This window comes from Ursus maritimus, unplaced genomic scaffold (assembly GCF_017311325.1).
Source record: "Ursus maritimus isolate PB19 unplaced genomic scaffold, ASM1731132v1 scaffold_32, whole genome shotgun sequence".
Taxonomy (NCBI): Eukaryota; Metazoa; Chordata; class Mammalia; order Carnivora; family Ursidae; genus Ursus; species Ursus maritimus.
Window position 1 is genome coordinate 10,796,968 of NW_024425786.1, and position 27,149 is coordinate 10,824,116.

At 54.1% G+C, this 27,149-nt stretch overlaps 1 protein-coding gene and 1 long non-coding RNA gene across 2 annotated transcripts; one reads left to right on the forward strand and one right to left on the reverse strand.

Annotated features, from left to right (window-relative positions):
* Positions 1-427: 427 nt before the first annotated feature.
* Positions 428-12,461, forward strand: LOC121106384 (kazrin-like). The gene is made up of 5 exons (XM_040645544.1): positions 428-676; positions 2,123-2,224; positions 2,776-2,942; positions 7,178-7,292; positions 8,885-12,461. Exons 1-5 carry the CDS (start codon positions 428-430, stop codon positions 9,044-9,046), a joined length of 795 nt encoding a protein of 264 aa, XP_040501478.1. The 3' UTR covers positions 9,047-12,461.
* A 3,285-nt stretch (positions 12,462-15,746) lies between these two features.
* Positions 15,747-25,096, reverse strand: LOC121106414. The gene is made up of 3 exons (XR_005839038.1): positions 24,809-25,096; positions 18,752-18,931; positions 15,747-17,642 (listed from the first exon to the last, which is right to left on the reverse strand). It is a non-coding gene; the product is annotated as an uncharacterized LOC121106414 (long non-coding RNA).
* Between the last annotated feature and the right edge of the window lie 2,053 nt (positions 25,097-27,149).

Below are 27,149 nucleotides of genomic sequence, written 5' to 3' on the forward strand. Positions count from 1 at the left end.
GACCCAGGGGCAGGCTGAGGATGCCGAGGGCTCGTGGAGGTGCTGCCTCCCCCCTGCACGTCCCTGCTGCTCTGCCGTGGTCTCCTTCCACTCCATGTGCCTGAATGTGCTTTCTTCCCTTTCCCCACTCCCTTGGTCTGCTTCTCTGTTGATCCCTCTTCTGTTCTTTGGGGCTCACTCTCTCTTTCTTTCTCTGTCTCTCTCCTTCCACTCTGCATCCACCTCTCTCCCCATCTCTGCTTTGTCTCTTTCTTCCTCTCTGTCTCTCCACTCCATCCCTTTTCCTGCCTGTTTCTGTGGTTTCTTGGTCCCCCACCCTACCCCGCCCTGTTCTTTTCCCTCTGTCCTCATCTCTGCCCATCTCTGTCCCATTTCTACCTGTCCCTCTGTTTCTGCCACCTGTCCCCACTCATCCCTCTCTCTGGCCATGTCTGTCCTCACCAGCCTGTCCAAAGCCGCTGACCTGGACCATCACTGGGTGGCCAAGGCCTGGCTGAATGACATCGGGCTGTCCCAGTACTCTCAGGCCTTCCAAAACCACCTGGTCGACGGGCGAATGCTGCACTCGCTGATGAAGCGGGACCTGGAGAAGCACCTGAATGTATCCAAGAAGTTCCACCAGGTCAGCATCCTGCTGGGGATCGAGCTGCTGTACCAAGTGAACTTCAGCAGGGAGGTGAGGACCAGGGCGGGAGATGGAGGCGTCTTGCACAGCCCTTCTCTCCCCACTGGTACCCGTTGTCTGTCCATCCAACTCTCTGCCCACCCATGCATCTGTCCGCACACATCCGTCCGCACGTGCATCCATCCACCTGGCCATCCGTGCACCGGGCCATCCGTGCATCCGTCCGCACACGCATCCATCCCTCTCTTCTTCCAACAGCTGCTTACTGGGCATGGCTCAGGCCGTGTGTCCAATTCAGGGGAAGTGGGGAGCCCTCATCCTCCGAGAGTTCACTGCTCATCAGGGTGTACCACAAAGAGCTGGTGCTGCCATACCATGGAAAGTTCCCAATGCGTAAAGTCCAGGGTTTTATGAAAACCCAAAGGCATAGCTTCCAGAGGGATCAGGGAGGGCTTCCCCGAGGTGGTGACAGCTGGACTGAGACCTGAGAGGAATTCCGGGCATCAGTCAGCAGAAGGTGTGAGAGAAAAGCAACCTAGCAGAGGGAACAGCATGAGCAAAGGCCCAGAGGACAGATTGTACAGTCCCAGCATTGGGTCTAAGGTGGGGGAGTGAACGGGGAGGCCAGCTACGTGACCAGGGACCAGGGGGCGAAGGAGTCAGAGTTTGGACTCTGAGTGCCCCCTTGATTCTGATCCCTGCCAAGTCAGACAGCACAGGGCATCTGCTTCAGCTCCCCCAGGACCCAAAGATGCCCGAGGCCAGTGGGCCCCACGGGGCAGAGGCAGTTCAGATGGCTTCCTTGTCCTAGAGTGAAGTCAGAGCAAGCCTCTCAGGGTCGGGATGGGAGGCACAGAGGAGGGGGCTGTCCAGTTCGTCAGCCCTTCTCACACACTCGCTGTGGGGCCCCGAGCACCAGACATGGTGAGGCGCAGGGAACCTGTCTGGTGAAGGAGGGATACAAGCAGGAGGATCGTGGAGTGAAGTGGAAATGGGCTGGTCAGGGCACGTTAGAGGAATCCATGGGCCAGGGGGTCCCTGTGTCCACCACCAGCCCAGAGCCCTTTCTCTGGGAGCCAGTCCCCCCAAGGAGGCTGGTGGAAGGGGACCAGGCTGATCCCTCTACAGGCCGCCATGAGTGAAGTTTTAAACTTGACACTCGGTGCCCCCAGGGGCTGGTGGACCTACAAAAGACAGCCCCTCATGAAGGAGCCACATTGTTGGGCCCCTACTGCATGTCAGGAAACTGGGGGTCTTGGATATACAAACTAGGCAGCTGCTGGGGGTCTCACCCAGCCCTCCACCCCCAGGAGCAGGCTTCTCCCCATTTCCCACAATGAAAGGCCAAGCCCCAGATTGACAGGGCCTGATGGGGCTCACTGGTCAGAACTCCTCCTTGTACCAGCACCCAGGGTCCCCCCAACACCGTGGACGCTCGCTCCTTGGGACCCCTGCGTGCCCCCCCCACCAGCTGACCCACTGTCTCCCCCCTACAAGGCCCTCCAGGAGCGCCGTGCCCGCTGCGAGACACAGAACATAGACCCCGTGGTCTGGACCAACCAGCGGGTACTCAAGTGGGTGCGGGACATTGACCTGAAGGTGAGGGGCTGGTGGGCGGGGCTGGGGGGGATCTGCAAATCCCATGCACGTTTGTGTGTCCGTTTTGTGTGAGCCTGCGTTGTTGCCCAAGCTGGTGAGAATGCCTGCCCCCGGTTGCTCAAGAAGAGGGAGCACCCAGCCCAGCCCTACAACAGGACCCCCATTCAGGATGCCTTTCTCATAGCAGAGGTGGGGGGGCTGGGCTGTCCTCTGAGGCAAGGCTGGGGCTGAATCCAGGCTCATCTCGTTGGACAAATAATTACGGGCTGCCTGCCAAGGTCTGGGGATACGTCAGTGACAAAATAGTCTTGGTCACTGTCCTCATGGCCCTTAAAGAGTGGAGGTTCCCCCTCAGGCTTACACTCCCTGGTCCCCAGGGGGACAGGCCCTTGCTGTTGGGGGCATGTCCCCATTCAGAGCTGAGGGCACCTCAAGCCAGCAGGGCAGCCCCTCAGGACACCTGAGGACGACAGGGTGGCCCTCTCAGCCGAGCAGGGCAGGACACCAGGGCGGACCCATCAAGCCTAACCAGCCCTGTGCCTTGCCCTTAGGAGTACGCGGACAACCTGACCAACAGTGGTATCCATGGTGCCGTGTTGGTGCTGGAACCCACGTTCAATGCCGAGGCCATGGCTACTGCCCTGGGCATCCCCAGTGGGAAGCACATCCTCCGGAGACACCTGGCGGAGGAGATGAGCGCCATCTTCCACCCGGCCAAGTGAGTGCGGGCTGCTGGGGCTTCTGGGGCTTCGGAAGCAGGGGATCCTGACCTCACCCTGGCCCCTTCTCTTCCTGGATCCCACTTCTTGCCTACAACATAGTGGCCTCCTTTTACAGATCAGGAAACGGGGGCTCCGAGAAGCAAAGTGCTTTAGCCTGAAGGTCATAGTTGAAAAAGGGGTAGAGGAGTGGTCAGGTCTTGAATGAAGTGTGCGGTGAAATCCCAAGCCCCACCCCCACCAGGCGTTTAGGGAAGGGAAAGTGAGCAGCACAGGTGGAAGGAAAGGCCATGCAGGGCTGGGGTTTGGGCTGGGAAGGATTCGCACTGGCCGGAGAGGTGGAGATGGCCATTCCAGGCAGGCAGAGCCGTGGGGAGGTACTAATGGTGTTGATGGTCCGGGTGAGCAGGCCACGTCAGCCTACCTACCCCAGTCTCCTCACCTGAAAAGCAACCAGAGAAAAAGCACCTGGACAGACAAATTAGACCCCTTCCCAGTGGATTCTCTCCTTAAAATAATTGCAGTTAAGCTAAAGTCACCCTTTATTGGACACTTGCTATGGGCACTAATTTCATTCTCGTGACAATACGGAGAAATCGGATTTCACTAACCCTCCTTTATAGATGGAAAAACTCCTTCAAAAGGGCTAAGGTACTTGCCCAAGGCCACCAGCTAGCAAGGAGCAAAGCCCAGATTTGTCCTTTGCTCTATTAATATGGCATATTACAATGAGTTTCATACTTTGGGCCAACCTTGCATTCCTAGGATAAATGCCTCAGTCATGGTGTATAATCCTTTTTATACGGTGCTGACTAGGTTTGCTAGCATTTTGATGTGGATTTTTGCATCTACATTTATAAAGGATGTTGGCCTGTAGGGCCTTTTTCTTGTGATATTTTTGTGTGGTTTTGGTATCCGAGAAATCCTGGCCTCATATGATGAGTTGGGAAGTATTCTCTCCTCTTCTGTTTTTTTGTCTGTTTAAGTTTGTGAAGGAGTGGTGTTCATTATTCCTTGAACATTTGGTAGAATTCACTGGTGAAGCCACGTGGTCCTGGGCTTTTCTCTGTGGAAAGTTTTGGTGTTTGTTGTGGTTGTGGTTGTTGTGGTTGTGGTTGTTGTGGTTGTGGTTTGGCTTTTTGCTACTTCAATTTCATTTGTTATAGATCTATTCAAATTTTCTGTTTCTTCTTGAATCAGTTTGAATAGTTTATCTCTTTCTAGAAATTTGTCTGGTTCATGTAGGTTAGCTAATTTGTTGGCATACAGTTGATATTATAACCCTTTCTCTATAATAGCTCTTATTTCTGTAGAGTTGGTAGTAGTGTCTCCTCTCTCATTCCTGGTTTCAATAATTTGAGTCACTCTGTAATTCTTGGTCAGTCTAGCTAAAGCTTTGTCCATTTTGTTGACAGAGCTCAGATTTGAATCTGAAGCTTTCTGAGTCAGAACCCTGAGTGCTGAGCCCCCAAACCACATGAAGCCTCAGGAAGCAGCTGGGCCACACCCCACGTTACACAGAAACTGAGGCTTCAGTGGGAGTGGGGGTTGTGCATCCATGGCTATGATCCAAAAGTCTTGAACTGCCCTTCCCCATCGGCAGACTAATACCCAAGAGATTCTCAAAGTGAGGTCCGTAGACCCCTGCAGCAAAACCATTGGTGCTCTCGTGATATGCAGATCCCCTGGCCCAAACTCAGATCCACAGGACCAGTATTTACTGGGAGAGCCCAGAAATCTACATTTTGGGCATTTTGAGGTAGTTCTATGGAGACCAGAGTTTGACAAGAACATTATTCCATGAGCCATGACTCAACAGGCACAAGAGGCTTTTCTCCTAAGAATTGTCCACTTTCCCTGCCCCCCCCCCCCCTCCTTGGGGCANNNNCCCTGTGACCTGTAACAGCCTTAATATATTCTGAGCCCTGGAGGGGCAGCACTAGCTCAACATTAGGAGGCATTCATGTGTCTCATTAAACCCTTGACCACCTCTGAGGTAACAGGTGCATTAAGGACTATCTAGGTTTCGTGGGTGAGCACTGGGGAAGTTTCTCATGGGGCACAAATGGGGTGGGTTCTTATGTTGTTGGCAGGCCAAAGATTCCCTTAAGAATGAGATGAAAGCAATCCTTCCAAGATCAGGGTAAGGAAGAGGAAAGTGGACTCAGTCCTCCTCCTCCTTTTTACGGATGAGGAGTCTGAGCTGGTCAGCCAGGGCACCGAGAGGCAGTGTCTGTCCTTGGCCCATGTGTCAGTTCTTCGTGTGGCATTTTGGAGGCCTTTGCTGGGAATGTGCCACAGGCCAGAGGAAGAGATTTCAGTCACCTTGGGGGAAACAGAACTTCGTGAGTTTCTAAGAAATTTTAGAGACCACCCCTGTTAGTGCAAGAGTCCCCAGCTAAGCGAGGCACCAGTGGAGACGGTGATCCCCAGGCCTGGTTAATATCCCCACAATATTTAACCACATGCCTGGGGATTATATTAACCGGGCTCTTCAGGCTTTGCCCCAGGACATCTCTGCAGTGGTCCAAGCGGTGAAGCTGCCCTGTCCACTGCCCTCTTGCTCCTTCTTCTGTTGCTGACTTCAGCTTTCCGGAGAGAGAGAGGGCAGGGCAGGTGGTGCTGGCCCTTTGGGGTGAGTCCTTCCAGAATGCTCTGATGGGGTGGAAAGATTCTGATGGAGAAACATCCCCGACCATTGAATAGCGATCAAGGGCTAACCCAAGACTCCATCCCAGATTGAATCCAAGCCTGGGGGAGCCTGAAGGAAAGATAAGGTGAAATAATACATAAAGCAATTGGGAAAGGAACCCAGGCATGGTGAGGCACCCAACAATGCAACTATTATCAATTATTATTCCAAACCCACTACCAGCACCTCCATGGCTGCCTCCCTTTTTTCCTCCACAGGGAGATGGCTGGGATGTGAGTTCAAATCCTGGCTGTGCTGCTTTCTACCATGTTGGGTACCAGCAGGTGGTTTCAGCCCTCTGGACCTCAGTTTCTCGTCTATAATATGGAAATATGAGTCCTCCCTTCCTGGCAGCTTGGTTTTCAGGATTCAGGGAGGCAAACTGTATGCAGTGCACCTGACTCAGACCAACCCCCCAGCACCTGACAGTTCATGACCCCCGACTTCTCACAAGCACGGGAGTATCTCCATGACGTGCTTTCCTCTGGAATTGGTTACGTGGGGCCCCCCTTTCTGTCGATGCGCTCCAGCTTTCTCCGTAGCATTTCAGTGGGGAAGAGCAATTCCTCTGGGGCTCTGACAGACTTTACTGTTAAGCACACGCAATCAGAGGCTTGGTCGTGTCTCCCATCTCTGCGGCTGGCAGGCTTCCCAAGCTACAGAGTGGGCAGAGGGGCTACTCAGGGGAGAAGGGACACCCATGACAAGGTGATGTGTTATGACATCCTGCCCACCCAACCCCTAGCAGCCATTGAAATGTTAGCCTAGAGACCAGGGGCTGGGACAGTTCAAGGTGGTCCCGTTTAATAAGGCGCCACATCAGGGCCTTTAGGGGCTCAATTGTAGCTCCTCCATCATCATCATCTGTGTGATTTTAGGCAAGATACTTGTCCCCTGTGAGCCTCAGCCTCAATCCATCCTTATAGCAAGAAAACAGGCTTAACAACATGTAAACTAATGGGCATGGCTGGGTTCCAATAAGACTTTATTTGCAAAATCAGTTGGCTGCCCGGCTCCAGCCTGCAGGCTGCTGTTTGCCAAATCCTGGTCTAACAGAAGCTTCCGATGCTTTAATAACACAAAGAAGGGAGTAATGGGGTCACTTCAGGCAACAAGTCAGTGGTGGGGGTGGGGGACACAGATTTCAAATGCAGAGTGGGGGAAATTTTCCTGATGCTTAAGTCATGCCAGGGAGCTCAAATGTGGGGATTCTCCCATCCAGTCTTCCTTTCCTGGTAAGGTTTGTCGCACGCTGGAGGGGTAAGAGCACGACCTTGGAGTCTCACAGGCTTCAGTTCAGATCTCAGCTCTGCCGCGTGCAGCTGGGTAATCCTGGGCAAATTGCTTAACCTCTCTAAGCACCATCCCTTTGCCCCAACTGTCCTGCAGGGATGTTGTGAGGATTGTATTCACCAAGTGCTTAGCACGGGAGAGGGCACACAGGAGATCTACAGTAAATCACAGCAGTTATGGTCATTGTCACCTGTGTGAGTGTGCGCGTCTCTGGGGGCGGTAACTGACTCTGTATGGGTCTCTCCCTAGCTCCTCAGGCATCCGGGAGGCTGAGCGTTTCGGAACACCCCCAGGGAGGGCCTCGAGCATCACCCGGGCGGGGAAGGAGGAGAACAGCGGTGGTATCAAGTACAAGGCCGGCCGGGTAAGTCACTGGATGCCGTCACCTGTGAGCCCTGCAGCCCGGGGGAAGGTCTTGCTGTCATCTGGCCCATGGTGGCCCTTCCCAGCTCCTCTCTTGGCCTGTGGAGGAGGACCGATGGGCCAGGTCACAGATGCAGCCAGGAGAGAGGAAGCCACCTTCAGCTGACCTGCATGATGCTTAAGCCCCCACCCCCCAGGCTTAGAGTAGTATCTTGAAGTGCAGGTCTCACCTGCCCACATCAGAATCACCGGGCAGTGGCTTAACAGGCAGACTCTGGGACCACCTGGGTCTCCTGATGCCAAGGGCCTCTGGGACGAGGGGGAACCCTGCATGCAGCCCGGCTGCCCAGACTCTGAGAACCGCTGACTTAGCTTTGGAACTCCAGTGACCCGACCGAAAGCAGCAGATTAGCCTCCGGTCTACGAAAGTTTGCCTCTGTTCACACAGACTCCGACTGACCCAGATTCCTAAGTGGAAGTGTGTAGGCACAGATGGGAGAAGGGGATAATCCAAAAATTCTTCCATTCACTCAGCAAACATTTGTTGGGTACCATCCTGAGCATGAATGGGGATCAGCATGAATCAATTCCCACCCTTACTCTTACGGTGCACTCAGTCTAGAATGTGCAGTCTCGAATAGGGTGAAAATTGGCTCTGGCAGGGGAGGGGCAAACCAGCCCCCCGCCGAAGAAATAGGTGTACCAACGGGACATGAACAGAAGCACGGTGTATCTGTGGTGTGAACATTTCACGGTGGGGTGCAATTAGGGAAAAAGTATCTTTAAAGTCTCCTTTTTTAAGGTAGCGGCACTGAACAAAAGGTTAAGGAACGCTGGTCTGGAAACAAAAGCAATCGAGGAAATACAGAGTTACAAAGCGCTGTCAGGATTATTCTCATAGACAGATGTTCGAAATAAGAGAGAAATCCGTACTGAGAGCCTAGTGCTTGTGACAACAACAGCTACGCTTTGCCCACACCTCTCCGTGTGCTTTACAGATCTGATTTCTACTCTTTATGACTCCCCTGGGAGAAAGGAATTGCTATTCCCACTTGGGAGCTGAGAAAACAGAGGCTCAGAGAGGGCAGGTGACTGGTCCAGGGTCACACAGCTGGGAAGTGGCAGAGCAGGGATCCAAACCCTGGTTTGTGAGTCTCCAAAGCACGCGCTTTCTTCCACACCAGGAGGTGCTAGAAAACTTCTCCCTGACCTGGGAACACAGTCAGACTTCACGCCCATGCTCAAACATTCTCACCTCTCCTCCATTGTTCCCATTCTCAACTCCCCTCCCGCTGAGGAGGGAGATGGGAGACTTTGGAGGACAATCAGAAGGACAGTTTGTCCACACCCTTGGCAGCCAACCAGTTCCCTCAGTTGGGAACACGAAGCTCTCTCCGAGGGTTAACTCCCGAAATCCGCTCAGTGTCTCTGAGCAGCAGAGTGTGATTACTGATAGGAGGAGCACAGAGAGGTTAGACAAGTTGCTTCAGGTCACACAGCAATTAGAACAGGGGACCCCAGATTCCCCAGATCCAAAACACTCAATTCCTCTTCTCTTCTCCCCACCCTTTCATCTCATGTCTCTCCTCTCAGCTGCCCCTGGGGAAGATAGGAAGGGGCTTCAGCAAAGACCCCGATTTTCATGATGACTATGGTTCTCTTCAAAACGAAGACTGTGGAGACGATGACCCCCAGGGCAGGCCCGAGCAGTGCCGTCTGGAAGGCTACAACGGCCTCGAGGTCACCAATGTGTAAGGAACGGGCGCTCTACTGGACCCAGCACGGACACACCCACCGAGGACGAGTAGCCAGAGGCTGTCACCACTGTACATAGGGACCGCGGGCCGAGGGTGCTCCTCTGCTCCCGGCGAAACCCCAGCAGACTGGCGCAGTTTCAGACGGGAGCCCCGGGGAGCAAGGAGGCACCAGCCTGCTGGTCTCAAGCAGGTTGTGGACCTTCCTGCTCAGTGGAAGGACCTGTCAGCCCAGCCTCTCTGTAACCCAGGCTCCCCGCTCAGAGTGACTGTCCGTCCATGAGCAGTCCAGGCGGTCCCCGGAGCCTGGAACTGAGCTGTCATGGTGGAAAGAGGCTGGCAGTTCCCCCAAACACCCTCCCAGAAGGAGCCGGTGGGACTCCTACCAGACACACAGAGCCCAGCACTGGCAGTGCTCGGAGCCCGCAAAGCCTGAGGCTCACCGGTGGGCCCTTCTGGCCAGCCTGGTGGAGCTCTTGGCTCCAGCACCCTGCCCCACATGACTGAGAACTCGGCTTCTGACTTGGGTCACTGAATCTCTTTTGGGAGAATGCCCAATGGAACGGTCATTCCCTTCCACCCGAAAAGCCGTGTGTCACGCGGGGGTGGACATGTAGAAAAGCTATTGCCTTCTCCCCCCGTGAGTGGCTACAGTGGGTGGAGGCAGATGGGTGATCCAGGCAGGGGTGGGGCTCAGCAGCAACATTTCTAGGAAATGCAGATTTCCTGCCTTCGGGATAAAGGATATCCTGAGGATAGGCGCGGGGATGATGATGGACTTAGGTCAGTGACAACCGAGTGCGACAGTGGGTTTGGGATTTTGGGAAAGGGAATGCTTGTCATTACTGACCCAACAGACCTTTGTTGTGAGGTCTCAGTCACCTGAAACAGGTGTGCACCCCAGCGCCCTCACTGAGATGAATCTGGCAGAGCAAAGTCATTAAGGTGGTGGAGAGAACCCCCAGCCCTTTTCCTGACCCTGCCACTGTTCTGCTATGTGGCTTCTTCCCAGTGGCCTCACCTCTCTGTGCCTCAACGTCTTCGTCTGCAATACTTCTGGTTCCCTCCCGGGGGCGCTGTGAGAATTAACACTTGCTAATGTCTGTAACACACTTCGTAACCTCTCAGGAGACAGGTGGGAAGGTATGGGGACAGAAGGAAGCGTCCGATTTCCCACTGACAACACAGGACTGACATCGAACTGGTCCTCTGCAACTGTGTTCTGATTGGGGCCACATGCAGAAGGAGGACAAGGGATGCCTAACGTTCAGACTCTCTAGAGCCCCCAGTAGGGCTTGAGCAAAGAGAGGGAGAAAAAAGTCCAAGTACAGCACCCTGGAAAATCAGTCTGATTCATGTGTTCGGGCTTGAGTCTGTTGACCTCGGTGCTGAGTGATGATTTGGGGGGGATGAAACGCATTGGGGTTCTACTGGCCCTTGGGTGGTCAGAGCGAATCATTTGTCGGGACCACAACATTGAAGCCGTTTGCCTGAGGCTCAGTGAGAGGTCTGAATTTCCAAGACTTGAACAGGTAGGTGTCAGCCTCCGAGAACCATCAGAGCCCGTGTTCTTCAACCCAAGGAACTGTTTCCCTCATAGGAAAAGCCTAAACCGAGGCCTGATGAACTTGAGTATGATTCCTCCCCAGCGCCGAAGACCATGGTGTTCTCTCTGACCTTAAGATAAGCACAGCTTTTCTTGCCGCTGGAAACCAAACGCCTACTGGTGGACGGGCGCACGTTTCACCTCCTAGGTCACATCTCCGATTCCAGGGCCTGAGGGAGAAGCTCCGGCATCTCACTTGGCTTTGCTGAGGCTCCAAACCCCGGGATCTTGGTGACGTCCAGCTACACACGGGGCCTGAAGAGGCAGAGCCCACAGCCTGGAGGGGGGCTCCCCTCTACCCTGATGCCACAGGCCCCTCCCAAGCCGGCATCCAGGCTGGGTGACCCGGGACCCCAGGGTATGTCTCTTGGAGAGCAGCAAGCCAGGCGGGACGTCACTCCCACGGGGTAAGGAAGGACAGCGCCAGGGGCCTGCATGTAGCTCTGACTATGGAAAGCCAGCGTTTACCCGAGCTGTCAGAAATGAAGCTGGCATCCCCCCTACATTCATTCCCATCGGGGATAAGATGGGCAAGTGGACAATTTGGGGGGTCACTGTCAGGGATGGCCTTGCCCCCCACAATTTGCAGCATTAGGCCAGCAGGCCTAGGGCAACACGAACAACGTCGAAAGCACCTTTCAGTCCAAATGATACCCTAGGCACGCTCCCCCCCGATGCTCGTATCCTTGGTAGCCAGCTGAGCGTTTGGAACTGACTTTTCAACCCGAGGGCAGGTTGGTTGATAAATTAACCTCCATACAGAGTCAAATCAGGTGAGCTTTGTCTGCTAAAAAAAAAAAAAAAAAAAAACCCAAACTTCAGCTCTGCTTCAAGGACGGGCAAGAAGAGTGGCGGGTGCCGAAGGACTTAGCAGAGACATTCTGGTAGCTGACGGACTAAGGCTGGCGGAGTGGCCGCCTACAGAACAGGGACTTGCCACGTCCTGTCCAAAGGGCCCGAGCTGTGATGGGGCTTTCGGACCTGGGAAGGCGTGACCGTGCTTCTTGGAGAGGTGTCCTCTGCACCCATGGGTGCTAACCCCTTAACAAGAGGTAGTTGGTGCCAGAGGTTGGGGAGAACCCAAGTAGGCACAGGCACCCCGTATTTCTCTGAGAAGCGGGGTGCCAGAGCCCTCGGAAGGCACCTGTCCGGCAGACTCTTGGCTTTCTAACCCCAGGCCCCTCTGAAAGGCCCCTTTGTCGTTACCTGCGCCGAACTTTTCTCCTAAGAAGTCTGTCTGTCACCAGGGCCCAGGCTATAGGAGGCAGGAAGAAGCCACATGAAAACCTGGACCAGATGTGGGAGAAGGGAAGGGGCCTCTGCACTGCCCAGCCAGCACAGGGTGGGGGGGGGGGAGCTCAGAACAGTGACCCCAAATCTTGAGATCACTGAATAGGGCTGCACATGGCAGAACGGGAAGATGTGGCAGGACGAGACCTCAGGGTCCGCGGCGGGGGCCCCCCGGAGCCCTCTAAGGCTCCAAGCCTAGCCCGCCCCACTTCCTGTTAAAACCCAAAAGTTGCGGCACCATCCTTCGCCGCTGCTCTCCCAGGCTCCAGCGGGCTCCGGGCAGTGGCACGGCCAGGAAAGAAAAGCCTGGGGGCACAGCGACTTCCAAAGCCAGTGTTATTACCAACGGCTGGCTGGCGAGAAGAATTTCCCAACACGAAGGCAGCTTGTGGCTGCAAAGGGATCAAGTTATCCGTGAGCAGAGATGATGTCCCTGGCCTTTCAGTGGCTGGTCACGGCCCCGTGTCTTCCCAGGAGTGAATTTTAACACTGTAACAATAAATACTACTGCACCGCTCTTTACTGATCAGGTAGCCCTTTTCTCTCATTTAATCTTGCCAACAGCCGCTTTGGGAGAGGAGATTACTGAGCCATTTCCTAGATGGGGAAACTGAGGTTGGGGAGGCGGAGGAGCTTACCCAGCTCCATAAAGCTAAGAATTCCCGAGGCAGGGACTCGGATTCAGTCGTCTGCCTCCCAACCCCAGGCTCGTCCGACCCCGCTGCACGCTTCGTACCCCCGCTGTGTCGGTGATCCCACCCCCACCTCCCAGCGTAGGACCTACCTCACCAGGTGGCATCACTCAAAGTGGAGTTCAGATGCGCTCTGTCCTGCTGGAAAAGTCTGGGGCCTGCCCTTCTGGTCCCAGGACGCCGCTGCCGGGAGGGAAGCATCTGGCAAGGGACCCCTCCCTTAGCATCCATGGCTTGCCCGTGTCACTCGTCCTGAGGTACTCATTTTGACATGGCCGGACAGATCTCCAGTGCTTGTGTCAGTCCGTTCAGGCTGCCGTGATGAAACATCACAGACTGGGGGGCTTACACACCCGTTCCGGAGGCTAGGCGTCCGAGATCAAGACGCCCGCTGCTCTTGGTGAAGGCTCTCTTTCTGGTTCGCAGAAGCTCACCCGTGGCCACGGGCATTGATGGCAGACAGTGGTAATGTGGTGGGGGTAATGTGGGGGCTCCCAGAGGACCTTTGAACTGAGACCTAAGTTCTGAGGAGCCAGCCCTGCCAAGACCCCCGGGGAGAAAAACATTCCAGGCAGTCAGAACTGAACTAGATGCTGAAGATATAATGGTGAATGAAATCTTGCCCAGCCTCCGCCCTTGCAGACCTTCCAGTCCAGTGGGGGAAAGAGACACAATGTGAGAGTGTAACCATGACCAGTCTTGAGAGAAGAGGTAGCTGGTAGTTGGGAGGGCTTATCACATGGGCATTTGATGTAGTCAAGAGGAGGTGAGGCCTGGATAGAGGAGAGTTCAGCAGGTGAAGAGGACAGGGAAAAGGATTCTAGACAGCCAGGACAGCATGTGCAAAGGTCCTGTGGTAGAAGGACCAGAGTAGATTGGGCTGAAAAAAGACCCATGTAGCTGGGAGAAAGCAGTGAGGGGCTCATCTCCCGAGACTGCTGGAGGGACCTGCTGGACTCCTGCCCGTCTGTGTCACCCTGATTGCAAGCAGTGCTTCCCAACTGGACATGAAGTCTCTACCTTTTGCACATGGGGCCCTCTTTCCCTTTGCTCTAACTTGCAGCTCAGCTGGGCTCCTCGGGTCACAGAATGACACAATGGGCCCATGAGGTGGCACCAGGGCTGTCAAGGCAGAGCTGACTTGAGGCCAACAGAAGTGTCCAGTGCCTCTTTCATGACCCCAAGTAGAAATCTGAGATGTCTATTTGAAGCCACGCTGGTCGAAAGAGGACCTGGTAGTTCTAACAGAGTCTTAGGGTAGAAACTCGTTGGCTCAGTGGGATGGGGTCTCTGGCCTACCAGGAGTGGGGGCAGCCCACCAGGTCTCACGTCCTGAGGGATGAGTGCCCATGGCTCTTAGGGGACTTTGGCAGAGGGTGTTTTAATCGGCCCAAAGGCCTTCTGCTTCCCTGATAGAGGTCTCCTCGCCCTAGCAGTGGGGCAAGCACAGATCCCAGGGGAGAGGAGCCCCCTGCTATTCATGGAGGGAAAGAAACTTGAGTCCTAGTACCCAGCAGCTCATAGAAGCACCGATGATGGATTCAAGGATTCAGGGTCGGACCCGGAGGTCAGACCTAATAACAGACAGCCTTGACTAGACACCTGCCCTGTCCTTTACCACAGGGTTTCTCAACCTCGGCGCCATAGACATTTGGGACATACTTTGTCGGGGGCCTGCCCTGGGCATTGCAAGACGTTTAGCAGCACCCCTGGCCTCTACTCAGTGCTGCTGGTATCACCCCCTCATCTAGTCATGACAACTCCCACATTTTTCCAGATATCACCAAATGTCCCCTGAGGAGGCAGAATCCCTCCCCACCCCCCGCCGTTGAGAATCACAGCTGGACGTGTTTTTGTCCATTGAATCTCCCCAGCAACCCCTTCAGGTAGGCATGGCCTTTCTCATCTGACAGATGGGGAAACTGAGGCATGGAGGGGTTACATAGATTCCCAGGGTCCTGGACGAGTGAGTGGGAGCAGGGAGCAGACTGACTCTTGGCGGAGTCTGGGCTCGAAACCAATGGCCTGAGGCTGACCAGCCACACCCAGCTGTTTACAATAAAAAATTCCTAAAGCCAGATGTTCCCAGGGCAGAAAGGACTTCCTCCATAGTAAGTACAACATTATTGGAAGCTGGGTCCGCTCCCTCTGCCGGCAGAAAATTGCTCCGTAAATTACAGGTTTGAAGGCGGCCTCGTGAGCTCCTGACTTAAAACAGGGTAATAATTTAGGGACTAGAACAGTCTGGTTGAGTGAGTTCCCATAATAGCTAATCTCACACCACACCCCCATCATGCCCATTTTATTAAAACACAAGCAAACAAAAAAATAGGAAACAAGCATAGGTTTTGGACACTCGCCCAAGGCCTCGTAGAAAATTAGTGACGGAGCCTGACAGCAGCTGAGATGCCAGCCCGCCTTCCTCTGCCAACCCCGCTGGGAGTCGCAGACCTGGCCCGGGGCTGACCGTCCCCGCAGGCTCGGCCACAGACACAGGCTGTGCGGTCCGAAGCCCATTCCTGTCCCTGTCTGGGCCTCCCTATCTCTGCTGGGCTTGCTTTCCCCTCCTCTGCCAACCGTGGGGGATGGCTCCACCTTCACTTCTCGGGGGTGGGGCTGATCCGGGGGCTCCTCTCACCCTCCCTGCCTCCACCCCCTCCATCCCCACCCACACCCCCACTCCTGCCTTCAGGGAGGTCACAAGATCCTGGCTGGACCTACTCCAGCCCTGCGGCCCCAAGGCGGTGCAAATGGCCCCAGGAGTAGGTGCTGAGATCTGAGAGGGGAAACCAGAATGCTTTTATCCAGACGGTTCCAAGCAGGGACTGCAAGGTTCGCGCTCACTTTCCTTTTGGATCTTGAGCCGTAAGATGCGCCCCAAGGTTGCAGGCTGCGTGTCCCTCCCACAAAAGGATGCCCCAGAGGGCGGGACTCACCCAGGGCCAAGTACAAGACGGTTGAAGGCAGCAGGGGGGATCATATATTCTCTGGACCAACCTGTCGCTGCCAGACCCACCCCTGCCTCCCGAGTTTTGGGTGAGTGACAGCCTACACCTCCCCCACCCACCCCCTTTTCTTCCCTGTTTGAGTTTGCAGAACTGCCGTAACAAAGTGTCTTAAACATCGAAATTTTATGTCTCACTGTTCTAGAGGCTAGAAATCCAAGATCAAGGGGCCAGCAGGGTTGAGGTCCCTGTCTGCGGCGTGTAGACGGCTTTCTTCTCCCCAGGTCCTCACACGGTCTTCCCTCTCTGTGCCTATGTCCCCGGTCCCTCTTCTTATAAAGACACCAGTCATATTGGGTTAGGGCCCACCCTAATGGCTTCATTCTAACTCAATTACCTCTTTAAAGACCCTGTTCCAAGTATAGTCCATTCCAAGGGTGACACTTGCAACATGTACATTGTGGGGGGACACAATTCAGCCCCTAACAGTCTCCCCACTTCTCCCGCCGGCTTAAGTCGGCACGAATTGGGTTTCAGTCTCCTGACCCTTGAGCCTCCGTTAAGCTACATGCTGTCCACTGGACTTGACCCCAAAGTGCTCCTGTCCCGTCTCCTAATCCCTCCATAGGCCACCTACACACACACACACACACGCACACGTGTGCGCACACACGGCCTCCCCCCCCACATTTCAAACACTATCTGCACTACACAGAACATGGAAGGATGAAATTATTTGAAATTCTTTTTTTTTTAACTGACCTAATCTTCCTAGCTAGAGGCGCCCTCCCTTGAGTCTGTGACATTGCATTTGTGGGGACAAGGCTGCCCTGTGTCTCCTCGCCACCACGCCATCATCTGGACACCCCACAGGATGTCACCTCTGTGACACATATGGTGCATCCAGGAGTTGGGATCATGGCCCCAGGGTCACCGGGTCCAGGATAGACGGGTCTTGAGCCACTACAGCTCCAGTCCCACCATCCACCACTAGATGGCAAGAATCTCCGTCCCTTGCCCGCCCAACTCAGCTCCACCCAGGAAGGAGCAAACCCAGACCCCCAGCCACCCCTACCCAACGGGTACAGCTTCCCGTGGGCAGGTGTCCCTGCCCCTCCCTGCAGCCAAAGAGGGTGGCTCTTGATGGGGAAATGTCTTTTGTTTTTGTTTCCCCCACATGAGGCAAAAACCCATCTTCAGTGGGACAGGCAACACTTGGAAGCTGGGCTCAGGACAAATTGGAACACCTGTTGACCCACCCAGATTCCCTCCCAGGCAGGACCCCAGATCCTGAGCGGGCACAGTGCTGGAGGTGAGCTGAGGACTGGGGCCGATGCGAACCCAGGCTCCAGCAGTGTCCCTCCCTCTGAGGGACCCCCGGTGGGTGGCCCCAGGAGCAGGACACTTGCTGGGAGGTGGCGGGGAGCAGCACGGTACTTTTCCCCAGCCCATGTCCTCAGGCAGAGAAGGCTATAAAACAGCCCCACGGGACCGTATCTGACTCTCCAAGAGAGTCAGTTGCACAGTTAGGGCACCGAAAGCGTGGCCACAAACTTCACCTTGTCCAGCCGCCTGCCTCGTCCTCACGTTCTTAGACAGTCAATGAGCCTTCCTCCTGGCCCCTGGGCATGCCGAAGAGGGCCTCTCACCTCCGGTGCTAGGTCACCACAGGGACGATCAGGCAGCCAGGTGTGGGGAGGGGGCGACCCTTGGTGCAAATGAGGACAAATGCATGGAAGGGCTCTGTGGTGGGCGGATCAGTGGGTCCCCGGAAACACCCACACCCCGTCCCCAGAACCTGTGACCCTGTTAGGCTACGCAGTCAAAGGGGGATTCAGATCGCTGATGGGATGAAGGCTGCTACTCAGGTGACTTTAAAATAGGGAGGTGATCCTCTTCTAGTATTGTCTGGATGGGCCCCGTGCAATCACAGGCTGTCTCAGAAGTGGGCGAGGGGGCAGAAGAGGAGAGCGCAGGGAGACGTAATCACGAAGAAGAAGCCGGGCTGGCTTTGCAGACTGGCCGCATGGGTCGGGATCCACAGAGCGTGGGAGCCTCTAGGAGCTGGAAAAGACAAGGAGACGGATTCGCCCCTGGAGCCTCGAGGAAGGAATGCAGCTCTGCCCACACCGGGACGTGTAGCCCAGGGAGGCGCGTGTGGGGCTTCTGGTCTGCAGGACTGAAAAATACTACATCGTGTTGTGCGAGGCCTCGCGTTTGTGGGCTTTGTTAAGCGGCCCTGGGAAACGACCGGCCAGGGCAGCGTAGGGGGCTCGCCACACTTAACCCTCTGCTCAGCCCCGGAGGAGCGGGCGAGGGAAGCAGCCTCCGTTTTGCAGAAGAGGCTCAGTGAGGCTGATGAATGTGTGGTTTCACGTTGTGGGGTAAGAGGAAGACCTGGGGTCAAACTCCGCTCTGCCAGACCCCAAAGCCGAGATCTTTGTGATGCCCTGACAGCAAAGCCGTGTGGCCCAGGTATGGGCGGGGTGTGGGGGGCTTCTGGAGTGGCTCCCATCAGCCCCACCTCCTGGTGGTCGCACTCTAGTGAAACCCCCTCCCCTTGAATGTGACTTGCTTCTAAGAATAGAATCCAGCGGAAAGGATGGGATGTCACTCCTAACATCAGGTTACAATGAGATCCTCAATTCAGCCCTGATGGAGGTTCTTCTAGACACGGCACTCGCTCGTACCAGGCTTCCCCTCCTGCCCCCCCCCCCCCAGCGTCTGCAGGAGCACAGCCTAAGGGGAACGGACTCAGGGCCCAGAGACCTGCCTTCAAGGTTGGTCCCACCACTGCCAACCTGCGTGGCCTTGCCTAGACAACACCCCAACCTCAGTCACCTCGTCTAGAAAAGGGGCATGAGATTAGGTGTACCTTTCTCTCCCTGGGTTGTTGGGGGGATTGGGTGAGACCGAGGCGAGGGAGTATCCCGAGGGGCAGAGTCCTTCCAATACCACTCTTGTCATGTAACTGTCACGGCTGAGCTCATCATGCCCCGTGCACCACACCTCGGAAGGGGAAGTGGTTCTGGCTGGGAGGGGGCAGGTGGAGGGGGAGAAATTGTACGGTAACAGAAGCAAATCATGCTGTGAATTTCAGGCAGTCACTCGTCACCCACTTATCGAGGGTCAGCAATAAGGAAACAAATGGTCCCTCCCCTCGAGGGCCTTACCTTCTACTGAAAGAAGCCATGTAAGCAAATGAATTCCTTGAGGAGTAACAGGAGCTCTCGTGGGGCACCCGAGGCACAGAAAAGGCCACAAAAGGGGTGCCCCGGCCTCCTAGGGCTCTCCGGTGGGCCTCATCTGTGTGGGGGGATGACAGCGCCCTCCTGAACCCGAGTTTGAGAAAACTGTAGGGAAAAGGAGAGGGAGTCAGAGCAGAGCAGAGAGAGCCCAGCGGCCAGAGAGGGCACGAGTTCGGGTCCACCTCGGCCTCTGATTTGCCGTGTGAACCCCGGGCATGGAAGCCACAGCCCTCACCGGTCTCAGCTTCTCATCCAGAAATGACAGCATCAGGGCAATGCAGCCCTTCCAGCCCTGACAGTGGGGATTCTAGAAAAGATGGTGATGATCCCACGAGAACACTCTGCCGGACTGACTCTGAACTTGGTGGTTCAGCCGGACGGCATTCCCCAGGAAGGGAGAGGGGGAGGGGTGTCTGCCCCAGCTCCCCCACCGCACCCCACCCGACTCCCCACCCCGCAGCTCTGTGCCTTTGCCCAGAGGGGTCTACTCTTCAGAGGCCACCCCAATGTCCTCGTGGCTCCTCGTAAGAAGTGGGCCCCGGTCATTTATGTTTGTACCACACAGGACATGGGGCTGCTGAGCTATTCAGCACAGCCCTGAGTGGGCGGCGATGACCCGTGCCGGATTGCCCCCTCAGGGCTCAGCTAAAGGGGTACAGGTGGGCCATGGGCTGCCGGCTCAGTTCTGTCAGCCATGGCGGATTGTCATTATTGGGATTATCGGGACTGCCCCCCCCCCCGCCCCCTGACAAATGTGTGTATCACACACCACCCATTTGCTGTACTGATATGATTCTGATTCAGGAAATAATCTAGACCTGGAAGGCAGAAAATGAAAGAAGATAAACGTCCTATATGCCTCAAACATACAGATTAAGAGGGAGATGTAAATATTTTTCTAATGATACAAAGTCTATTAACTCTGGAGTCAGTTTTTAGTTTTTCCCATCCATTATCTTAGATAAGTAATGTATGTGAAAAGTTATTCATATAGGTTTACAGTTATTCATAGGAGCTGAACAGATACTCGTGGAACAGCCTGGAAAACCACATAGGCTTTAACACCGTTGTTGCTATAAGAAAACAGATTTGATTCCCAGTTCGCGCACCCATCAAGACACCTTTGGAATGTAATTGGCTGGTCAGGACGGACTGGCCAGCTCCTTCTCGACTACTTTAATCAGGAACATTCACGGTGCAATCGTCACTGCTCATGCCATTGGGTAAAAAAGACAGAACTTTTTCTCCCCTAGGCGCCATCCTGTTAAAGAAACTCCAGATCTGAGAAAGGGGGAGAAAAAACCCTTAAGTCAATGCAAGGGGCAGGACCTAAGTTAAAACCTTCCGGGGAAGAAAGATACCATGAATTTCACAGGAAAATGAGACGATCAAAAATTTAAACCGGACTCCTTCTAAAGGGGCTAGGGCAATTTTAATGATTCAAAGATTCATAAAAGAGACTTTGGATTAAGTCCCCGCTGCCAAGTGGTGAAAGGGTCCTGAGAGATTCATCCCCTCAGCCTTCAGGAGACCCGCAGGTGCACCCAGACCAGTCACCTCTCGCCAGAAGCAGCCTTATCTGTTGACCTCACGGTACCAAGCTGTGCTGGAAAGCAGGGCCCTAGTTCCGGGGTCCTCGAGCGTAGGAAACACCTGCATGGCTGTTTAAAATACAGACGCTCCCTAGACACGCTGAGCCAACTAAGGGGTTCTTAATCCTGAGGCGAGCCATGGTAGAAACACCTGAGGGGTCCTTTCCACCCTGATGTTAGGGTCCCACCCCCAGAGATTACTATTCAATTGGTCTGGGGTGGGGCTCAGTTCTTCTTTAAAAGGTGTTCCTGACATGCAGCCAAGATTGAACACCGCTGACTTTTTCATCCAACTTCCCACCGAATATAGGACTTTCCCAAGAGACCAGAGCAAGCACTATGTAAATTCTGGCTGCCATTTTACTATCATCATCTGTATGTGGTCATAGCGGCACGTTCAGCCCACCTGTCCCGGAATCCCAGGTGCCAGGACCCTCTGGTCTAGGTAGAGCATGGGAGCTAGGCTAAGCCCATCAGAGTCGTGCTTCATTCCCCTACCTGCCCCCACCCACCAGGTAACCTACTTCTCGGTTGGAAAAGTTAACGTATGAGAACTAACAAGGTCATGTGTAGAAAGATTTTAGCCCAGTACCTGGTAAGCTCTAGATAAAGATGGTAGCTGGCGCCCCTCCCCAAAACAACGGTTGATTGTTTTCCCAACAGCTTTCTCATGCTAGGCCTTAGTGTAAGCGCTTTGGCGACACTAACCCATTTAATCTTTATAATAACCTCGGAAGATAGGTAACATTATCCCACTTTTCAGGAGAGAAACCCCTAAAACCTGCCATGTGAGATTGAATTATTAGCCATTATTCTGGAATCAGCCTCCCCTTCAGGCCTGTTGTCTATTCATTCAACAAACATTTAGTTGAGCGCCTGCTGGATGCCGGGCACTGTTTTAGGCACAGGGAATATTGCACTGAGACAGTCCTGGAGTTCCCATTTTAGTGGAAAGGACACCAATACAGAAGGGAATCCGTAGCAGAAACCAGCTCCTCCTGGCTTTTGTAAAAGGGGATTTCCTGGGAGTGGCCCTCAGGGCATTGCTAAACGCACCGCCTGCTCAAATTCAGATCCAAACGAGGAGCCTCTGGCTGGCGAGGCCTGGGTCACGTGCCCACCACCGTGGCTGCGGGAAGGGAGAGCTCCCAGTGTCCTCCCTCTCTACCAGACCTTGTCCAGAGGAGGTGAGTAATTCCCCCAAAAGGACATCAGGCGGGTGGGGAGAAAGGGGAGATGGCTGCCAGGCAGGCAGAAAACAAGCATCTGTGACCCCAGCCCTCAGATACTTAAAGACACAACCTTCCGCCTGGACCCGGTCTCTCCTCTGAGCTGAAACCCTGTTCCCCCCTTGGGACTTGGTTTCCATCCACCTAACCCTGGGCCTGTATGACTTTAGACCTGAAAGCTAAAGTAACCCAGCCATACCGGGGACAGGGTCCAACCAGAGAAACAGAACCAACGGGAGACATGTGTGGAAATGTATTGCAAGGAGTGGGGGGGGCTGGCGAGTGGAGCCTGAGCTCGGTAGGGCGGGCCAGCGGAAGGGCGGGCTAATGCTCTGGGGCAGGGGCGGGGCAGCCGTCCCTAATCCACAGGTGGGGTTTATCCTTCATCAGGGAAACCTCAGCTGGGCTCTTAGGGCCTTTCAACTGATTAGATTAGCCCTACCCAGATTATCTGGGATAACCTACTTTACTTAAAGTCAATCATCCCAGACTTTGATCACGTCTATACAATACTTTGGCAGCAACACCTAGATTAATATCTGAGGGTAACTGAGGGCCGAACCTGGCCGGGTTGACGCATCGAAGTGTCCCATCACACAGAGGCGACCTCCCTAAGCCTCTGAGAACATGCGGCACGTTTAGGGTCTCAAGAGAGACTAAAGGAAAATCGAATGCCGAGTTCAGTTCGAATTTCAGACACACAATGAATAATTGTTTAGTATACATATGAGAGACAGCACAAGGAAGGGAGGGAGGGAGGGAAGCAAAAAATATTCTTTAAAAGCCCTCCTACATATAAAAACTTGAACTCGGGAGCAACCCCGGGAAGAAATGGGGCGCAAGGACCCTTGGCCCCTCTCGTTCACTGACCAGCCATGCATTTGGAGAATATTTATTGAGCAGCTATTATGTGCGAAGTATAAAGTATAAAGCTAACATTCCCATAGTGAGTGTGTATTCCAGGTTCTAAATGCATTGTGTGCTTATTAATTCATTTCACATGCACAAATCAGTGGGGTAGGTATAATTCCTATTTTATAATGAGGCAACCAAGGCAAAAAGATTAAGAAATGGTCCACAGTCCCAGAGCAGGTAGACCTGGGATTTGAACCCAGGTAGTTTGACTTCAGAGCTCATAACCCTTGATTGCCTGTGTATTAGTCAGGGTTCAAAGCAGCAGAACCAGCAGGAGATTTTATATGCATCTAAAGGAAGGGAGGGAGAGGGGGAAGGAGGGAGAGAAGGAAGAAAGGGAGGGAAGGGAGGGAAGGAAAGAAGGAGGGAAGGAGGGAGGGAGGAATTACCCTTTAAAAGCCTTTATATACGATAAATACGTATATATGTATACGTGGCTTGGAAGGCACATTCTGTCACCTCCCTGTCACCTCACGCTCTGTCGGTCACACAAGGCCAGCCCTATTCGGTGTGGAAAGGGATGCGCAAGATGCGAACACCAGGAGGTGGGGGTCACCCAGGCCATCGCAGAGGCCCTGTCCCTCTAGGTACTGAGCTTTGTACTTGGGGAATTGACAGCCAACAAGACCAGCTCCTTCCCTGCCCTTCTAATGCCTCAGAGCACAAGCAACAAAACAATAAGTAAACAAATAAATAAATCATTACAAACTGCAGTGTTATGTAGAAAGCAGAGGGCAGCTGGGGTGACTCATTTCCAGCAGGGAGGGCAGGGAAGGCCTCTCCAAGGAGGTGACATTTGAGCTATGACCTGAAAGATGAGAAAGAGGTGCCAGTCAGCGTGGGTCCGAACGGCAAATGCAAAGGCCCTGAGGTGGAAAAGGCTCGGGGCCCCAAAGAAAAGGTCAGTGGGGCTGGAGCATATTCGAGGAGTGTGGCCTTATGTGAGGTTTGATCGTGCAGGTGTTTGTAGGCCTGCTGAGTGGTTAGAGCTTTGTCAAAACGCCTCCCAGAAAAGAGAATGGGGGGAGCAGGCAAAGGACAGGCAAAGAAGCATCGAAGTGATCCCCCCTCCCCCAAACACACCCACGTACACACACATGTCCGCACGCACACATTTCCTTGGTTGCAGGGCTCAGTCCCATGTTGGGGGCAGACATGGTGAGACTTTCCCTGGCTGACTTTGGGGAAGGGAACCTAAAAGGGATCTAGAAGAGGACCTTGTACCTGGAACTCAATGGCCCACTTTGCAAAGCACACCTGGTCTGCACTCAAGGTGGTCTTGTATCAGCACCAGCAGCGACCTGCCAGGGACACCTATTGGCGCTGCCTTCAAAATATTACTGGCACACGTCTCTCTCCACTGTCTCCGCCTGCCAGGCCAAGCCCATCATCTGTCCCTGGATTATCGTCACAGCCTCTTAGCTGGTGTCCCGGCTTCTGCCCTTACTGTCTAGTCTCCACATAGCAGCCAGCTCCCCTTAGGAACGTTAAGTCAGGTCTTGTCACTACTCCTGGGCAACTCTGAAGGCTCTCCATCTCACTGAGTAAAAGCCGAAGTCCTAGCCACCTATGTGGCCCCTCTGCCCCTCCCCTTTCCGACCTCATCTCCCACACCCCTCCCGCTTGCTCAACTCATTTCTGCCAAACAGTTCTCAATGTTCCCCGGATACCCCCAGGGCCCTATCCCAGGGCCCTTGCACCTGATGTTATCCCTGCCCAGAACACTGTCCCCATCCCACAGCCCCCGCCTCACCCCCCCCAGCATCCCTCACCTCCTTCAGAGCTTCTGAATGTCACCTTCTTGGACCACTTTGTTCAAAACGCCAACCCTCCCTGTCCCCCAAGCCTCTAGCAACTCCCATCATCCTCTCTTTGTTTTACTTATAGCACTGACCTTTGTCCAACTTACTTCACTTTATGTACTTACTTACGAGGTTTATTGTCTTGTCTGCTGTGAGCATGTCACGTTATATGAGGGCAGGCACGCTAGTCTGTGTCCTCCCCTGCTGTATGCCCAGAGACTAAACCAGTCCCGGCACACAGTAGGTGATCAATAGAGTAAGTCTAGAATCTGACACCCACTAATCATGGAAGGGTGACTACTAGGGGACTCCAAACTTTGGGAACAGCAGCTCCCGTTTAGCCGATAGCCCTGGGAAAGACCAGTGACTACGATCCCTTCCTCCCAACTTACAGAGATGGCCACTGGAGGCCAGGATTCTCTGGTCCGTGGTCCTGTCACTTACCAGCTGTGAGGCTTCAGGCAGGTGCCTTCTCTGGCTGTCAGTTTTCCTATCTGTAAATGGGGAAGATGTACTCGTGCATCTCTGAGTTCCTCCATGACATTCGAGACTTTAGCAGGCACCATAAGCAAGAGAAAGAGAACTTTCTTCCAAGTTTCAGAAAATCTCTACGTACATCACCAGCCTAAGGTCAGATGACATTTTTGAAAGGGGAAATGCTGTTGGCAAGTGGCCAGCGTATTTTTACATCTTCTTCTGAACGTGGCTGCTGTGGTGTGGTGCCCTCTGTCTCCTTTCTGCTTCTCAGACTCTCACGCCTCTAACCCGGAGGCGGCTGTGCAGGGGGAGGGGAGAGGAGGGGCGGGAAACACGCTAGTTCCCTATTCCCTGATCTTGGAGCATTTTCAAATAGAACGTCTAAAAGGCCTGAAAGCACTTCAGGGCGTATGCCTGACAGAAACAGGAACTTCCGTGCCCCAAAAGTCAGGTGCAAAAGTGTTCCTAGCTTCTTTATTCATAGTAGTCCCAACCTGGAAAGGAACTGAATAAAAACATATATTATGGGATATTCCCATGATGGAATATTATACAGCCGGGAAGGAAAAAATTAAGTGCAGATGTACGAAAACCCAGACCCAATGTTGAACGAAAGAAGTCAGACACAAAAGAATACATCTTGGACGATTCTGTTTATTTGAAGTTCAAAAACAGGCAACAGGGCAGCCCTAGTTGAAGGTGATAACGGTTAGAATTGAGGACTCTGGGGAGTCGTGAGCTGGGAAAGGGTATGAGGCAGCCTTCCTGGGTCCTGGGAACGCTCTAGATTTTGATCTGGGTGGTGACCACACGGGCACGTGCATAGGAAGAAACCCAGCGAGCCGTCCACTCAAGAGTTTTGCACTTCACTAAATGTAAATTATGACTCAATAAAAAGAAATAAATAAAAATCAGTAAAAGGCTGGAACCAGAGGAGAGTTCCAGCACAGGGAGACCCCACCACCACCACCACCCATCCACAGGGGATTTCCACGGGGTGGGGTGGCAGTTCCCATCTCCCCTGGCAGCCCACGAAGTCATTAACTCAGAACTCAGCGCGTCTGGCCACGACTTCCTCCTTCTGAGCAGCCTGGTCCCCAGAAGCCAAGAGGACACGGGACACAGGCTGCTTACCCTCCTCCACTGCCCTCCTACCTCCTTCCTGAGAGCCCTCTGAGTGGGCCCCACGTCTCCAGCCCTTGCCCTCCTCTTCCAACAGTGTTCCATAACGCAGGATGCACTGGAGAGGAAATCGCAGCCTGGCACCTTCCTCCTGGCCTCGACAGCTCGCTGGGTCAGTCCTGCAGCTGAGACACTGAGAGTCCAGGTGGACTAGCAGCGCTATGCCCTTGACACTCCAATCACAGGTCTGCTGAGTAACCCCCACCTCAAGGGCAGCGACCCTGTGACCCCACCCCTCCCTGACCTAGAACAGTTTCATTTGTGTTGGGCGTTTCTCTTCAATAATAAGGTCTTCCTTTTACAGAGCAATTTGAGCCAGGCATTGCTTGCTGCCCTTCAGACAGTGACTTGGTCAGGACTCTCACTAAACCCATTTTACAGATGAAGAAGCTAAGGCTCCACAAGGTTAAATGCCTCCCCCAAGGATCTGTAGTCAGTGACCGCGGAGCCAGGATTGGATCCCAGGCAGCCCAGCTGCAGGGCCAGGTGCCCCTAAGTACCGAGCTAGACTCCCTCCCATAGGAACAACTCAAAATCAAGCGCCAGCATTTCGAATGGTGCCCCGTGTTAGCTGAAGAGCAATCTAAGTGAAAGAAAGTGTTAAGTTTCTAGCAGGAATTTATCTCAATGTCACTTAATACCCATTTTTAAACGTTGAATTACATTGAACTAAAGACAAAACAAAACCTTCCCTGTTTCTGGCCAAACAGAGGACCAGGTAGCTCGATGGTGCTGTCCAAACCCGGTCCCGAGGCTGTGCAGGTGGATGCCGCCTCGGAGAAAACCCAAAGCCATGGGGTGGGTCTGTCTTCTCTAGGGGCTGCACTGACTCATTGTTCCCAGGCGGTTGGCTGCAGACAGCCTCAGAGCAGAGCCCGTGGCTGGGCAGCGGGCTGGCAGGACAGACGGCTTATCAGCTGCTCCTGCCCACCAGGGGTGAGGATGGAATGCCTATCTGCCCAAGTGCTTCCAGAGAACAGCTCTTCAGAGGCCCCGTGACAAGCAAGCTCACGGATTGCTAACAAGGCCCTTGGACAGGGGACAGTGGGGCATGGGCCATGGTGGCCGGTGGGGAGCGGGGAGGGGGGCGGGTGGGAGTTCTGCAGGGAGCTGAGCAGAAAACCCA

Bases quoted from the DNA above. Each gene is read 5' to 3' on its own strand.
- LOC121106384 (XM_040645544.1), top strand. From the start codon at position 428: ATGTCTGTCCTCACCAGCCTGTCCAAAGCCGCTGACCTGGACCATCAC. The intron at 677-2,122 runs GTGAGGACCAGG...CCCCCCTACAAG, and splicing joins AAGTGAACTTCAGCAGGGAG to GCCCTCCAGGAGCGCCGTGC. The intron at 2,225-2,775 runs GTGAGGGGCTGG...CCTTGCCCTTAG, and splicing joins TGCGGGACATTGACCTGAAG to GAGTACGCGGACAACCTGAC.